Source organism: Pteropus medius, unplaced genomic scaffold (assembly GCF_902729225.1).
Source record: "Pteropus medius unplaced genomic scaffold, Ma_sr-lr_union100, whole genome shotgun sequence".
In the NCBI taxonomy this organism is placed as follows: domain Eukaryota; kingdom Metazoa; phylum Chordata; class Mammalia; order Chiroptera; family Pteropodidae; genus Pteropus; species Pteropus medius.
Genome location: NW_024355327.1, coordinates 3,828,599 through 3,845,588, shown reverse-complemented (window position 1 = coordinate 3,845,588; position 16,990 = coordinate 3,828,599). Strand labels below are relative to the sequence as shown.

The 16,990-nt window shown below is 43.1% G+C and overlaps 1 protein-coding gene across 1 annotated transcript in view; it reads right to left on the bottom strand.

Annotated features, from left to right (window-relative positions):
• Window positions 1-382: 382 nt before the first annotated feature.
• IL17RD (interleukin 17 receptor D) overlaps window positions 383-16,990 on the bottom strand; it is a 62,158-nt gene continuing 45,550 nt past the window's right edge. Inside the window, exons 5-13 of the mRNA XM_039858530.1 lie at window positions 16,539-16,659; window positions 14,640-14,684; window positions 14,397-14,548; window positions 13,234-13,299; window positions 12,219-12,273; window positions 11,646-11,756; window positions 10,695-10,879; window positions 7,370-8,306; window positions 383-6,638 (exon numbers count right to left, since the gene is read on the bottom strand). Of these exons, the coding sequence (XP_039714464.1) occupies window positions 6,526-6,638; window positions 7,370-8,306; window positions 10,695-10,879; window positions 11,646-11,756; window positions 12,219-12,273; window positions 13,234-13,299; window positions 14,397-14,548; window positions 14,640-14,684; window positions 16,539-16,659 (1,785 nt within the window). The 3' untranslated portion in view covers window positions 383-6,525. The remainder of the gene's footprint in view (window positions 6,639-7,369; window positions 8,307-10,694; window positions 10,880-11,645; window positions 11,757-12,218; window positions 12,274-13,233; window positions 13,300-14,396; window positions 14,549-14,639; window positions 14,685-16,538; window positions 16,660-16,990) is intronic.

Genomic DNA, 16,990 nt, shown 5'->3' with positions numbered 1-16,990 from the left:
TCGGAAGAAGGAACAGGCATCTCTTTTTCTGTTTGAATGGCAGGAAAGGTGTTAGTGACTTTCAAATTTTAATGGCTCTTTTCAAATTTCTGCAAAGAAAGTCCATTTGTTCTGAGTCAAATTTCCTCTTGACATAAGAATCTTTGTTCCTGCTCCAGACACCATGTAGGAAGAGGCACCTGCTCACTGCAAGGCGAGGTAAATGGTCAAGGGCAGCAGGTTCTTTTTCTTTAAGAAGTGAAAAACGCACTGGCAATGCTCACCTCCTCACCTTGGATAATCTCTCACCTTCTCAAAGGGCGAGCCCTCAGAAAACTGTGCTAGGAACCCAAGCTATTTAGGAAACAGGAAAGATGATCTAGAATAATGAACTACCACACTCTTAAAACAAAACATTTTATTTGATGCAGAAATTCTAAGGTACAAAAACATTTTGCAAACGTCAGCTGTGATCTACTGTCACCTATTTAGAGTATGTACAAATCAAAAAAGACATTGCTTTCAATGTAAAAATACAGCATGCTGCTACAGTCTGTCAGTGCTCACTATTCCACCCCGCCCCACACAGGACAAGCTTAAAGACCAAACAAAGGCGGTGGCAATAACCACAGTATCCCACAGGCTCCCTCCAGGACACAGGAACAAGGAGCTTCCACAGTGGGGCAAAGAAAACTAACAGTGAAAAGAGAAGTTACCTACTCTCTAAACGAACACATTTGGTTTTTACAAAGTTTTTGCTCTGTCCAGACGATGTTTTTTTCTTGACAAAAAAAAAAAAAACCTTAAAAAAATAACAAACGATTGATTACATATTAGTATAATCCAATGGTAATTTTTTCTTGTCTATACACTGGAGCAGCCAGCTTTGTCTACAACACATACAAACAAAAGATTGCTTCTTTGAATTTTCTCAACCGAAATTTTATTTGACATAAACAGATAAACAGTCATGATGGTTTGCTTCTGTTAGACTTCTGCTTATTCAATTCAGAGGCATGGCTGCAGCCCTTTAGAAAATGAAAAAGCTCCTTGAAGAGTCTGTGGTCCCAGCTGAATTCTGGACAGGAACCAAAGAGCAGGAGGGAGGACAACCGACCAAAATTTCCAAGAGGTTCTCACTTGACCACTTTGCAAATTAGCCCTTAGGAATTGATGTCTCTCACCAGTGGTTAGACTGAAGTCTGCACCACGCAATAATATTGTGAGTCATGAATTAAAGGTGAGGTCTAAGGATACATAAAAAACAGAATCTAAAATTGAGAGGGAGGGACAGCTGCCACTCAGAAGAGCTAGTCTTGAAGAATATCTTGAAGCAGCTCAGGAATGACATTAAACACATAAGCACCGAGTGTTTAACCACAAGAAGGAAAAAAATAAAAATAAAACCACATATGATAAAGGACTATTGTCAAGGGGGAAAAAACATGACAATCAAATAATCCTCAGAATGAATACAGGTAATACATCATTTTTTAAAAGTGCCATTATGTTTTTAAGTAGTAAGAGAAGCAGGGCACATAAGAATCTCCCTGTAATTCCCATCCTGAGCTTGGCCTTCAAAAAAGCACCAATGTGAATAAGGCACATTCTATGTGAGCAACTAAACTGAGTGTGAAGCTGGGAAACAGAAGAGCAGTGAAAATTATGAAGCCCTTGGAAAACAAGAGCTATGAAGAATGATTTAAGTAGGTGGGATTATTTATCACTGAAATAAAAACACCAGGGGAATGACTTCACTGTGGTTTTCAAATACAGGAAGGTGACCAGCTGTTCTTTTTCCACTACACGCTGAACAAAAGAAGGCTGGTTTGAATTTCTGTAAGGAAGAGGTACAAAGAACTATCTGATCAGCAGGCTAGGATACAGAATCTTCTTCGCTGAAAATCCAGAATCCCATCCACAGCCATATGTCTGAAATAATTCAGGTGCAGTCCTGACACCAGGGGGAACATGTTAGATAACCCAAACTTTCTCCCAGCCCCCAAACTCTGAAGTCGGAATCAAAGCTGTTGGCTCACAGCCAGACTTCCTTTTGTTTATTTTCACCCTGAATCTGGAAAGGAGGTGATATAGCAGGGATGACCCAACAATCCATCAGGACTCCTAACTGATATCTCAATATCAGGGAAAGCTTTTCTCCTGTATATGATTTCACGCCTCCAAAACAGAGTAATTCACAGATCATTTAAAACAGAGAAGACAGTGCAAATACCTGGCTACACTGTATACTCAAGGATTCCTTGCCCTATCCCCACAATGCCTGCTTTTTCCTTATTAAGTCTTGTGCTAAGCCCAGAATTGCACATGATCTAAAAAAGTGATTAAGCCAAGAGCTAAAACTATAAATAAGGTCCTTCAGGTCGTGGAGTTTAAGTGAAATTGTTTCAAGTGTCATATTTTTTAAATTTGGAGAAAATAAATCTGATTTTAAAATTAGTAACTGGCTTGCCTTTCTCTTAAGATATCATGAGACGTAAAGAAACAATCACAACATTTCAAATACATTTACAACCATATCAAATTTCTTTGGGGGAACAATGGGAAAAAGAAACATTTAGCGAGAACATTTTCTGGTGGCACCAGACATCTGTAATTACCATGGATACCTTTCATTTTAAATCTTACAAAGCAGAGGTGGCACAGTGGCAGTTAGTAGGCTGAATCAGGTCTACTCATGTGTTCTATTTGGTCTGCATGCATTTAAAAATTTTTTTTTAATTTAGTTGCCAAAACTAACCAGTTTTTCATATAAAAATCCAGATTCTCAGCTTCTCTTGAAAGATGGGAAGATCAGGAAACACTGTGTGGCCACAAGCGGCTGGAGTAGCTGCCCCCTGTAGCTAGGACAGGAGCATTTCGGTTTGCTACAATCCCACCATGCCCTACTGTTTCCCTGACACTGAGGGGGCATGTCATTGCCATTTATAGTTAGTTACACCTATTTTTTGTTACACCTGGCCTGCTACACTGGTGCCCCCTGAATGTATACCATCTGTTAAGTTGAGAGTAATAGTTTTCACCAACGACACGGAACAGAAAAGGCTAACAACCTTCACATTGGCATTGTCTACCTCTCTCCAACAGACGCACAAAGAACAACTCCTATTTCTTTAAGAGAGCCAAAAGAGAGTGTTCAGGTGGCTGGAGACAACAGGGTTTTCTCTCTTTGGAGAGGAGGGTGTGTCGTTTCTTCTCCAGGAAGAAAGTGGCTTTTATTTTCTTCCCTTATTTCTTTTCAAAGAAAAGATGCTTGATCCTGAGGGGAGAGGGGGAAGCTCTGAAAATCACGTAAACCCACGTTCTTGGAGGGATGTTTTTTCTGTTTATTTGTACTTAAGTCAGGAAACCTGAGACTAGGGATTAGTTAAAAAAGACATCTGTGCCTAGAAAGTAGTAAGATTAAACTTTGACAAATATACATAAACTTAAATTACTACACATTGATTCCAATGATGTCACTGTTGCTAAGACATTTTTTGAATTTCTGATCTGAGGCTATCTTCCGTTTTTGCCAGTGTCAACCCAAAACTCTGTCTCATGACTTTATGGCCCCATCTCATTTCGGGCTCAAAATACTATTACCTGGCTGGGTCACCCACCTGAGTACCTGGGCCTGGACCTGAATGATTTCTGATTCTTTCTACACATCAGTATGCCTTAAAGGCCCAAGACTCGGCCCTTAGTACCTTCTGCCTGATGTGTGGCTGAGCTGGGCATGTCCAGGTTGATCTCTGAGAGAAAAGCACACCTTTACCTGGGCTTTCACCTCCCTGGTCATTCTCCTGGCATAGCTGTTTCAGATGCTAAGTCCTTTCTGTAGAGCATTGGTGAGTAAAGATAAACAACTAGCTCCCTACCTGTAACTATCTGAAGGCTTCTTGCTTACCTGGAATCTTGGACTTATCCCTGTCCTGTTCAGGGGACACCATCTAACTTAGCTACATAAGCCTTTGACTCTCAGGATCAAAAACTTTCTGGAGATCATCACTAAATTCTAGTTCTTGTTTCCTCAATGTCTAAAAGTCTGTGACTTACAGAACCTTTATCTGAATTCCATCTTATCATATCCACTGTTTGGAACAATATGTGAGTCCCAAAAAATGAAGCTCTGCTTAAAACAGATGTTTTGCCTTCATCTACAAGGCAACAATTCCCATTCCCAGCAAGAGATGGAAGGGGCAGGAAAAAATAAAGTGAAACTAGTAAAGAAAAACTGAGAAGTTGGAGACTTCTCAACTATTTTTTGAGTTAGGCATTTGCACCGTGGTTTAATTACTTGGTACAACAGTTTGATTTTGTTGAATATCGCAACCATGAGTATTTCAAAATAAGTGACCAAACCCTAAATCCAAACTAATAAATTACCTGATTTTTGGACTAGTGCATTTTTCCCCTTCCATTTTCATAATTAATGGGTTCATTTGGCAAGTTCTCTGCCCATACTCATAAAGCCCAGCTGATGCTCTCCCTGCCCCAGTCCTCCATGCTGCTCCTGGGGCCACTTTCTCAGAGACGCCTCATTTCACATGCAAAGCTGAATGTCCTAAAAGTGGCTCCTGATGGTTCCTTTGGGGCACACACAATTCCTTGACCTCAGTAAGAAATCTCTCTGATAATGTTCCAAAGTGAACTTTCGTATTGTGGCAAGTTTGGACTGATCGATCTCCTTCACAGAATGCATGTCAAGGACGGACCAGTAGAAAAGTCATATGTGGGCAGGAGCTCTGTGTCTGTCCTGTGTTCTACAGTGGCAACATGGAACGTCTCTTCTCCAACAAGATGCCTGGTTTTATGGGGGAGGCAGCTCTGCTGCTCACTTATCTTTCCCTCAGAGCAGCTGCAGGAAACTCGATGCCAGAGAACAGACGAGCACGTTCTTCTCCCAAGAATCTGCCAGCTGCCTTTACAGAGCAGGGACTGTGGCATTTGCATCAAAAACACACACAAATCTCTTCTTTCCAGGAAGGGTGTAAACCTTCCCTTCCCACCTGCCGAGCATGTGCTTGGAAGGAGAAGGCTCCATCCCACCTCCCACTCGGGATGTTTCTCAGCATCTTCCTTCATATTGGTCCTGTTTGCTGAAGTCAAGACCATGGTCCCCAGTGTGAATGCTGAGGAAACAGGATGGCGAATTCACAGTACCTGTGAAAAAGTTGGGAAAAGATGCCCACATCCCATCACAGGTATGGGAAGGAGAAGGGAACAAGTGTTTTCCCCTTGGAAACAGAATTCTGCAGAGAAGTCACTGATAAAAATAGAACATTTACTTTTCTTTTTTTAAAGTAAATTCTTTCCTCCTAAGCTCTAAATACCTGGTTTTGGTAGGAGCGAGCACAAGAGACAAATCTTTCATTGAAGAAGTACAGGAGAAACTCAAAATGAAACATGATTCACAGGCTGGGCTTGGGGGGAGTACTTTAAAATTCAAAAATTTAATGATTTCAGGCCCCATACCTTTGGACAATATTCGAAGAGCATATTCATCTTTGTGACAGTCCCCTCCTTTTCGCCTTCTTAAAAAAAGTTTTGTCATTAGTCAAAACCAGTTCAGCAGATTAACTGGCCACCACCTCCACACACTGCCATATTTCAATGGATTCTGATCCCTGATTTTCTGAACATAGCTTTAGACCAGAGGCCAACCAACACATGAACTGCAAATTCCAGTACTACAGTCCAGGGGCATATCAGTCTCTTAAAAACAAACTTCCAACATCTGAGATACAGCGTAGTAAATGTACCACAGAGAAGCCTGGCAGGCAGATCTGGCCCTCCCATGACACCTACTCAGACCAAGAGGTGGCCCTGGGTGCTGAGCTCTGGTGCCTTTGCACATTGACCAACCCATCTGAGAAAGAATGGTCTAGAAAGTAAGCCTGGTCCTGCAGCAACCACTTCAGCCAGCCATGCCACCCACTGACACATAAAGACTCGTTTTATGAGTGATGATTGTATATTCAATCCCATTTTTGGCCTTTGATTTAGAGCTTTTTTAATACCCATGGCATCATAAGTTCTAAACCGAACACCAATAGGAACATCGTCTGTAACAACATGGATTCCAGATAGACTGGCACTTGGTTTCTGTGGTTGTAATAGCATTCAAAGTGCTTTTTCTACAAAGCATTTCAAATCAAAGTAGCCAACAGTGAACAGGCAAAGTTTGCGGAGATAAATTAAGTCTGAATGATCAGTGCAAGTATTTTCCTATTTCTCTTTACATGTTCCCTCCCTACCTCCCAGGATTGGCTCTAATCCAAGGTCTGACCTAACACGGCAAACTTTTGTCAAACCTTATGGACATGCCTTTCAGAGTTCCATATGGTTTTACAAAATTGGAGATTTTGCCAAGATATCTGGTGGAGGGCAGGGGCAAGGCAAGGAGAGCAAGTACTGGCACAAGTATCACGCGAAACATCCTTGTAGGAGATCTCAGCTCCAAGTGGGCCACACAACCGGAGAGATGAGCTGGGGAAGAGAGAGAGGCGGCAGCTAAAGTGGCAATGCTTAGACTCTTCCATTTTGTTACAAAGGGGCGACCGCGTGGAGTTCACCAGTGTAGCTGCAGCAGCCGGGCTCTGCTTTACACGCCCCAGAGGTGAGGAGCTTGGACGGAAGGCCAGGAGGGTCCTCCTCACCTGAGGAAAGAAGAGAGGGCAGAGCCACACGTCATTGCACCTCACTGCACCAGGCGCTCAGGCCAGAATGCGGTAGGATCTGAGTCTGGACGACAGGCTTTGCACAAGTGATACAGGCATCCCAACCAGCTTAAGATGGGGCAATCTCATGCTGCTGACAGGTTCTAGTTCCCTTAGTTGAAAGTCAAGGGTTTGCATGCATGACTCCAACTAGTCGCAAGCACAGTAGGGAGCAGCCTGACCCAGCGTCCCGTAGAGGCTCCTACAGAGCCCTACCTGAAGCCTGTGCTGAGCTACAATGGAGAGAATACCACATCCGTGAACCCCAGGCTCAACAGACGTGGCTTTAAAGACATACGAAGGATTGGGGGTAGTGAACACTGCAAGTCCCAACAAAGATACAGGTCCATAGACCCTTGTCCAATATCCTTGAGACCCAAAATGTTTTGGTATTCAGATGTTTGTGAAGTCTAGGAAGGCAAAATAATGCATATGCTATATATAACATAACATGGGACTGGGCAGCTCACTATAATTTAGCATCAGCTCACACATGTGAACATTCCCATTACCTGGGATAAACTGACACTATCAATGGAATTGTGTTACTTCTCATCAGGTTTCACTGCCAAATGAGTTTGCACCCATATTAGAAAAGTGCTTTCATGAATGAAGGCTGTGGCTTGCATCGGAACCGACCCACCAGCACTCTGTGTAACCCAGAGCCTTACCCAGGCCTGAGGAGGACGACACGCTCTCTGTCAGTGAGGATGTTTCTGTTTGGTCCGCCAAGAGCCCTTCCATCAGGGGCAGAGATAATTCGGAGGAGGGCACGGATGAGTCGTAGATGCCTGAGTCCCGCGGCATGCCCAAGGGGCTGACAGCTTTCACCGTGTGCAGCAGGGGCTGCAGGACGGAGCCGTCTCCTGGGCTGGCCCCAGCCTCTGCATCTTCATTCAGGCCGAGCTGCTGACTCTCCAAGTGTGAGTCAGCTGGCACGCCAGGAATGGCCACATCAGCCTTGAGGCAGAAATCACTCTCAGGCCCTGGTTTGCACATGACATCATTTAAAACCAAGCCTGAGTCAAACTTCTCCAGGACTGGCTCCCGGTAGCGGAGTAGGGGAGGATGGAAGGGAACAAACTGCTTTTCAAACCAGTCGGGCTCCTCGTCAATAAACTGGTGCATGTTGCAAATGGCAACGTACAGGGAGCGGCCCGACTTGCTCCGAAAGTAGTTCCTCCTGCTGACGTGTCCAGGGTGCTGCCCAGGCTCTGGGAGGCTGTGGTCTTGGGAATGCAGGTGAGAGCAGAGCTGGGGAAGGTTGTCCATGAGTTTGTACTTGGTGCTCAGGTCCAGGATGCCAGGAACATCTCCCTCACAGGAATAATCAAAGTAGACAGCAATGAACTTGCTGAGCGCTGCTGATGAGCTCTGCTTGGCCTGGCGGAGCTTTTCAGCGATGGCTGACACGGCCACCAGGAAGAGCTCCCCTTTCCCTGAGCCTCGGCCACCCGCTTTGTGCTTATAGTTCTTCTTGTCCACAAAGTACTTCATGCCTTTAGAACACACCACGATGATGAACTGGGACTCATGGATCTTCTGGATGACCCATTCTCTCTGCCCTTCTCTGCAGAGGCTGAAGTCTTCCCACAGGTCCAGAGCCACCTGGAAAGAGAACATGAACCCTCACTCACCTATATAGCCTGGAATGTCAAGGAACGAGAATGTTACAAGAAGTGCACCTCATCCCTCAATCATTTAACACCACTATGTGTAGCTCCAGGTTACCTGGCTCTAAGGAACAGCTAACATCCCATGGGTGAAAGGAGGGCCACACACCAGGGCCTCTGCATCATGCCCTCATTTTAGCGTAACAGGGGATCATTACCACTCCCACTCTATAAGTACCACTCCCACTCTATAAGTAAAGAGACAGAGGCAAGGCACTTCTAGCAACCTGCCTAAGTCACATAGTATACGTGAGGCCCTCAAGGGACTTAAAGTAAGGTGCAGAGCATGAAAAACGGAGGCACTGAGGTTGGTCTACCTGTTGAGTAAGGTTGCCTGGGTGGGGGCAGGTCCTGGAAAGAAAGCTGGAAGGCTATGATGGAAGGATGTGGGTGAGGGACCAACCCCAAAGTGGGCTGGAAAATGGGGCTCAGGTCTGGATGCCAGAGTCTCCCACGATGCTGGCTGTCTCACATGCAGAAAGAGCGACTGACAAAGAGGACCTCCCCAGCCACTCTCACAGCCCCAGTTCAGCCATGCTGTTTACCATTTGGTCAGCAGCTAAAGAGGAGGGTGGTGAACAGTAACATGGCCATACTTGTCAACTCACTAGGAGTGACTGGCATCTTCCACCATGACTTCAAAGCGGTCTATAGGGTCACATCCCTATAAGGCCTTTAACCCCTAGGGAGGTCAGGTATGGAGTCTGGGGGCAGGGGGAGAGCTCAAGGGGAGAAAACTGGACCCCTTGGAAGGTTTCATCTTTTCAGACCACTTTCATCTGATTCTGCTGAAATCATCTCTTGGCAATTGTACTGGTCCCTTTCTTTCTGTATAGTTCAGAAATTAATTCCCAATAGCCATGGCCAAATGTAACAGCCAGTCTGTTAAGAGGAAAGAGGGTCTGAAATGACTGTCTTCCTCTTCTGCTTTGTGTTACCGAAGGGAAAAAAGTCCTCAACATTCATTGACTTGCTGAAAATAATCCTGAATCATCTTACATTTGCCCTAATTCTTCCTAACCTTATACATTCTAAAAACTAATTGGTATTATATACCAAGCACTTCAAAAATGTTCCTATCTTTGATCCAGCAATTCCATTTCCGGGCATCTATCTTTGGAAAATCATTAGAAATGAGGCAAACTTGAACTACTGAGATATTTAACAATTTTAAATAACTAACATTATAGATCATGTGGCTATTTAAAATAGCAGTTTAAATAAAACTGTTAATTTGTAAAAAGTTGTTAAAGAGACAGAAAAAGTAACTCCAATCCACCTACAATGCAAAACTGTATGTGTGAGTTCATCTATGCAGTTAAAGACTGGAAGAAAATGCATTAAATATTAACCATGGTTCCTCTTTTCTCTAGGTTGAGATTACAGACCATTTTTTGTCATCCTTTTCTAGTTTCCCAATTTTCTACAGTATTACACACATAATTGGAAGACATTTTTCCCTGAGACTGCCTAAAAAGTAGAGCAAACTGGGTTGTGTATATCTGAAGACAGCGTGGGGCACAGGCTTGAGTTTTGCAGTTGTTTCTTAGGATATGTGCTGATTGGTCAACCTCTCCACTTTCATGCACTGGGAAACCAGGCCAGCCATGTAAATATGTGTTATTGACACTAGGGGGCAGCCTCACCACGTGAAGAGAATCTGAGAAACCCACCAGCAGGTAGTTTCAAAGTACAAACAACCCAACTACACAATTATTGTACAATTCCTGCATTTATAATAAACAATGGGCCCTATATGATGTCTTCAGACTTCATTCTAAAATTAACATTATAACATTATAGAAAAGCTACACATTAATAGCTTAACTCAAGAGAACTGGTAAAAAACCAGAGCAGACCATTTGAGCACTTAACACATTATTTTCCCTTCTTAGCAAAGCTCCCCCCCAAAACTGTCAAACCCTCTGCTGCACTTACCATTCTCTCTTTCACTTACCATTCTCTCTTTGCCTCTCCGATGCTCACCGGGATATGTAGAGTGACCACCTCCGCCCACCCCCCACTATGTGCTCCCAGGGCAGCTGCATTTTCCCCCATGCAACTTCCTACTAGGTGGGAGCCACTTGAGGCTTTTGAGTAGGTGTGTGTCAGGATTAGAAAACTAAGTATAGGAAACAGTTAGTGCTGGTGACAGGTAGGAAAGACTGAAAAAGAGTGCGAGGCTGACCCCAATTTGGAAGCCAGGCACTGCTAGAGGGCAGGCCTCACTGAAGGAGGCCTGTAGGCTGGGACAAGGTGGATGGGAGAGAGTGTGAAGGATGTGTTCCACCCGAGGTAAGAGTCGAGATTTTAGATTCCTCACCTCACAGCCACAGAAGTCCTGGAGGAAGTAGGCAAAACACTGGACGACATTCATGTGATTCTGGCCATCTTTACTAGAATAGCAGAGGAAGACCTTCGGCCGTGGCCGGAGCCTGTCTCTGGGGAGTGCTGTGGTGTAGGTGGAGGACTCGGAACTCTCTTCATCTAAATGTGAATATATATTTTCTAAATTGGAAAAGAAGACAGGATTAATATCTGAGCAAAACTTTGTCCTGCTGCCTAAGACTTGGGACCTAACGTTACCGTCAAGAAATAATAGGTGACATATCCACCTAGAGCACTCTCAAGTTTTCCAACTCCACCCACCACTGGGAATGGGACAGCTGATTTCTCCAGTGGAGCAACAAATGGCCAAAATTTGTTCTTCACCTAAAACTGACCTTGGGCAAGCCCAGCACACTGTAGGAGTCACCCTAGTCAGCAGAGGGCACCCAGAACCAGTCCTTGCAACCAACTGCCAATTAGCATTGGCAGAAAAGACCTTTAAAAAAAAACTTTTTTTTTATTGAGGTATAACTTACAAAAATAAAATGCATAAATCGTAAGAGTGCATCTCAAATTTTTACCTAGGTATACACCTGATTAACCGCCATGCAGGTCAAGATACAGAACATTTATTTCTAGCTCTCAAGAAGGTTCCCTCCTGGAACCTGACTTTTGTAAGCGATGAAGCCCTACATTCACTCTTACTCACACCCTTATACTTCCTTGATGCTCTTGAATTTACTATCCTAAATTTGAGAATAAAATTATGCCTGTTCTTTTAGTGGATCCTGAGGTTAAAAGTATTTTAATTCTGAGACTACAGGAGCCATGTGGCCTCCTAGACACCCACAGGGAGGGACCAAGCATTCCTAGTCTCCCTCTGTTGGCAGAGACCCCAGTCCTGCCCGTTGCGGGGTTGGTGGGGGGACATACCACACAGACATACCTTGTTGCTTCTTGCGGCACATCACAGTGAGGAGTGTTGCGAACGCCGATATGACGACCAGGGGCACAGTGATGGCGACTGCTCTGATGGGCCCAGCCCACGGAGAGTGCACTGGAAAATTTCAAAGGGAAGGCTTTTAATCTTAAGCAGCATAAGAGGTTCAAAGAGAAAAATTTTTTTTCAACATAAGCCACATAACAGGTTCTAGGACCCCTTGACCACCTTTCCCTAGTGCTGTTTTGGTGATTATAAAAGGATTCATTTTGAAGAACAGTCTGCTGGGACAGTAAATACCTCTGAGTGAGAATTTCGCCTAAGGAAACCTCCCCGTCCCACCATCACTTTTCTTCCGAAGACAATTGACTATTTATTTAGTTCCAGGGATATGCAACCACACTGGCTTTGATCTTCCAGGCATCAACATGAGGGTGGAAGGAAAGTCAGATTTGATGAAACCTCCTTTAAGAGAAAGGAGCTCAAGTTTTGTTGTGTTTTGTTTTTATAAACCATGAAGTACAGATACCTTGGTCTACCATAGCCCAGAGCCAACATCTCAAACAAAAAAATTCTTACCTGGCTTTAAGGCATAATGCATCACTTTTCTTGTTGTATTAGTGTCATCCACCAGCTGCAAAACAGAGGATGCCATATTATTTTTTTTAAGTGATAGCATCTCGGCAGATTTCGTTCTTTTTCTATTTGAGGGCAGTGTGGGCAGGAGGAAAGAGAACAGGAAAGGAGAGCTGCTGCATGCAACCATTTACAAGCCGAGACTAGACGTTAATAGATACATCTCTGTTTCACCAACTTAAAACTCTTAATTCATCACGTTTCCTTTCGTGAATCAAAAAGTTGTTCACTCAATGATTAAGTCAGCTGGTAAGTTCCACATTCTAACAATTTTCAGTTGAAATGGCATCTTACCACTGATTTTACTGGGCTTCCCTTAAAGCTTTAAGGTGTGTCTATTTAAAACCACATATTGATATATAGTAATGCAAGAACTAGGTGTCTCTACCAAATTGTTAAGACATATTGGTTGTCTTTGAATAGGAAGGCTATGGACATATTTTTAGTTTCCATTTCTAGTTTTCTTTTACTTCTAATTTTGTAGTATTTTTGATACTGGAAAATAAATCTACAAAAATAAAAGAAAAAATATATCATTTACATGCTTTTTAAGTGGTACTTAGAACTCATGTACATTTATACAAAAGAATGTCAGCAAAAATCTAGAGAAGTATAGGCAGATATAATGGGTATAACTTTTGTTTTGCTGTTTTATTACTAAAAACTTAAAATTTAAAAAAATATCTATATCAAGTATGAAGAAATACTACATAGAAATTTTAAATTATGGTTATGTGGACTTTATGGTTACATAAAAAAATTTATTTGAAATATTAATGAAAAAAATCAAAGACCAATTTTATATAAATTTTTTAAAAAGCATGTTAGGATCATGTATAAATAAAACTATATACACCCTTGATGGCCTGACATTTTAGTGTTGTAAACAGTTGGAATTCTAAATGAACCGGATTCATTCTGTGGAGTTAATAATAAGGTTTTCTTGAGTTATACACACCTCAATTATATAATCCCCTGGAGACACGTTTTGAAGGAGGCAGCTGGTTGTCTCTGTATTTTGCTCCTGCAAAGGAACAAACAACACCTTTAAAACTTCTTCTTGGATAAAGGCCCTCCAGATCCCTCTCTCCCCACAGAGCTGAAGGAGACTTGCCAACAGTCTCAATCATGTTTTCAGAACATGTCAATCAGATCAGAAAGCAACTGTATTTATCTGCCACGTTATCTGAATTTCACTTTGATAAAAGGCCCAGGGGAGCCCAGGACCCCTGCTATATTGTACGCTTAGCTGGTGGCGCCCTCAGTAGGGATATCTGATTTGAAGACAAAGAAATTATGTAGTTAGAATACCCTTCACTTAATAAAAGGGTAGAGAAAACTACCTGTTGTGTTTATACATACTTTATTTGCCATAATTTTAACTTGAATAGAATGTCAAAGGTCAATGATAAAAGTGAGAGTCAGCAGGAAAGCAAAACGTAACACACACAGGAGCATGTCCAGGTAGGCACTGGGGTCTTCCACCACCACTAAAATCTTCTCTTGGTACCGCTGGGTGTGATCTAGTAGTCCTGTGAACTTCTACAAAATGTTTCCCATTCCCTCTGACCGCCTCCAGTTTAAGGACTTGGTTACTGAGTTTCTACTTAACCTTAGCCTATGTGTAAAATCAGGAGCCACTGAAATGCCAGTGGAGTGGCTCCTAGATGTGGTTTTCCCACGTGCTGGCTGTGTAACCTTCAGCAAACCAGGTGACTTCCCTGAGCCCCAGGTTCCCCATCTAGAAAGTAGGAATGGCAGCAGCCTGTTTCATATGGTTATAAGGATTCAATGAGCATAAAGCTTGGTGACTGGTATTCAGTGAGCACCTAATTAACGTTTGAAATATAGAAGAACAAACTAGAAATACTTATTTTGATTCCTTGGTAATATTTTTACCAGGCTACATAGCCAAGCAGGATAGCTGAGAGACAGATAAGTGGGGAGGAAGGGGTGACAGCAGGATGGCCTGAGACATACCCAGGGGTAACATTCCGGAAGATCTACCTACCTATTGCTGAGAGTGGTCAATGCCTAATGCTCACACTGAACCATCCAAATTCCAGGGGCTCAGAGTCACCTTAAAACACGGTGTTCCTTTATGTACACCTAGCAGCTCACCTGTTTACAGGTCTTTCGCTTGAAGGGTCCTTCATGCTTGAGCTTGTAATGAAGATAGAAGAAACGGAAGCCAAAGGTGTGTGGTGCGTGGTCGAAGGACACCTGCATGTCCAAACCATGCTGAGTGATATTCAGGTTTCGAGGCTTCCAGTCTGTGAGGAGAAAGGACCCGAAGTGAGCACCCAGAGGCTACCTGACACCACCAGGGTAGCAACACCATGAGAAAAGAACAGCTATACTTACAGGGCTTACAGGCCAGGTTGTCCGGCTGTAACAACAGGTCACAGGCTATTAAGAGAGTTGCATGTTTTTAGTTATAGGACAGTTTGACATTTTCCTTGTCCAACAAATCATAAAATATAAATATATGGCACTGGGTGCAGCTGGGAAGAGTATAAAATACATCAATTCGACAATGATTTTTAGTACAGTGCAAAGAAATTGCACAATATAAAAATATTAATGTAGTTCATTTTATGCCAAATAAATGGAAACAGTATAAAGTCCCTCAGATTTTAAAAGCCAGTCAAGCATTACATAGCTTCAATGCCAGCAGCCAAGGGCAGCGGGACTGTGTTCATGCTACCTGCCACATGGAGGCTCTGCTTTAGCTGTAAGCAGAAATGATGCTGGCCCCCGTCTCACTGCAGAGTTGTTTAGGCACAGGAAAACTCTGGACTGAGCCTGTTAAGTGTCTTGGGGTTATTGTGAACTTACTAGCATTCTAATCTAAAATCCTTTTGACAAAGTCTAAAAGTGATATCCAGGCATCTACTAGGGAGCAGCACCAGCGCTGAAAACCAAGCAGCAAAGCCAGTAGCTTTGAAACAGGATTTAAATGTGATAAAAACACAACGAGAGCCCAGCTAGTCTAATGTGCCATGTTGCTAACCAGGGAGAACCCTCTGAAAATGTCTGTACAATGCTAAGAAAACCAAAGGTAGCATCAAGGTCACAGTGATAAACACATTTCCTGCCTCCATTTCATACCCTGACAGACACACTGATTCTGAAGGGAAAAATTAATCTGAAATTATGCTAGGTTTGACCTTTTAGGCAAGATTTTCATGAACACATTCTTTGAATCCTCTACCCAGTTGTTATATGTAAGGTATCGAAAGGTGTTGTAAAATGCACATGGTCTTTGCGCTATGCAATCTTATTTTAATTAAGAAAATGAGACCAATTGTTATAAAATAACTGCTGCATAGAAAACAACCACGGTTAAAGAAAAAGATGAGAAGAAAACAGCCAGAGTAAGAATTCTGCAAAGGGATGTAGAACACTGATGTAGGCTGAAGGTGAGAATAAAAACATCACAGAGGTTGAGGACCACAACCAGACCATGGAGGAGGGGATGTCGGAATGGACTGACCGCTGACCATCCAAGGCCGGAAATGCCAGACAGAAAGACTGATCAGGAAGGCAAGAGGTGATTGCTGCAGGTTTCAGGGTGCCTGGGCACCGAATTTGAAAGCAGCGATTCAGGCAGATGAAAGATACTGTATGCAGAACAGATGTTAAAGGAGAGCCAGGCAGACAAGGGAAACCAGTATGGTTGGTGGTTTGAGAGTCTAGACTCTAGAGTCAGACTTCTGGGGTTCAAATCCCAGCTTCCAGAAAGCCCTTTGACCTCTGTGTGTGATTCTATATCTAATGATCAAGATGGTAAGAATAGACTCTTTGTGGGGTTGTCATGGGGGTAAACTGAGCATTTGAAAAGCATTTAGAACAGCATCTGGCACACAGGTTAAATAAGTAGAAAGAATAAAATAAATTTCTAGAAAATGGTGATCTCGGAAATACTGCCTAATTTTCTTAATCTCATCAGTCACTCACAGAGGCTACCCGCTCCCGGTAACAGGTAAAAGATGGAATCGTTTCATGCTCTACTCTTTACACCAAAATCAACCATCACGTCTGCTCTAGAACAAACCGGGAATGGGTGTCTGTGGTTAGATGCATACTTCCTGGGCCAAACCTCAATTCTAAAAGTTGCTTTCCTGGATATTTTTTTCTGGATGCTTTTCTCCTCACTATGTTTTTCTTCACAGCACTATTTGGTGGGCTCTTGAACACATCTCATTTGAAAAATTAAAAGCAGAAGTCTCCCTATGGGAATCAGGAAGGAAAGACATTCACCTCGTGTTCTGAAGAAGAAAGGGTGATAATTGCTTTCGTTTTTAAGGGAAGGAAAAGGGACAATCTTTACAAAGTAATCCGTCTCAAACTTCATATTCAGGAAAGGTTGAGATTCCATTACCTAAAAGGGAACAAAAACACACGTGACCTCATGCAGAAGTCTACCTACCCACCCTCTACCTACTGAAGAGAGCTTCATTCCTCCCTGACAGTCACCCAGACACAGTTCCAGAGTGGGGGACATGTCGGGTCTATTTTCTAAACCAAGTTTATATTGGACCCCTCACTGAAAATGAAGATCGACGATACTGTCTGTTCTTTGTCAAGGAAGCCAGAGCTTGTTAACACTGAACCTCGAAGGTGGTGGGGAGGAGCCCACATAGCTCCTGAGAGCACAAAGCCACCTTCCGGGATGGCTGCTCCAGCGTGTAATCTGAGAGATGTGTTTACCA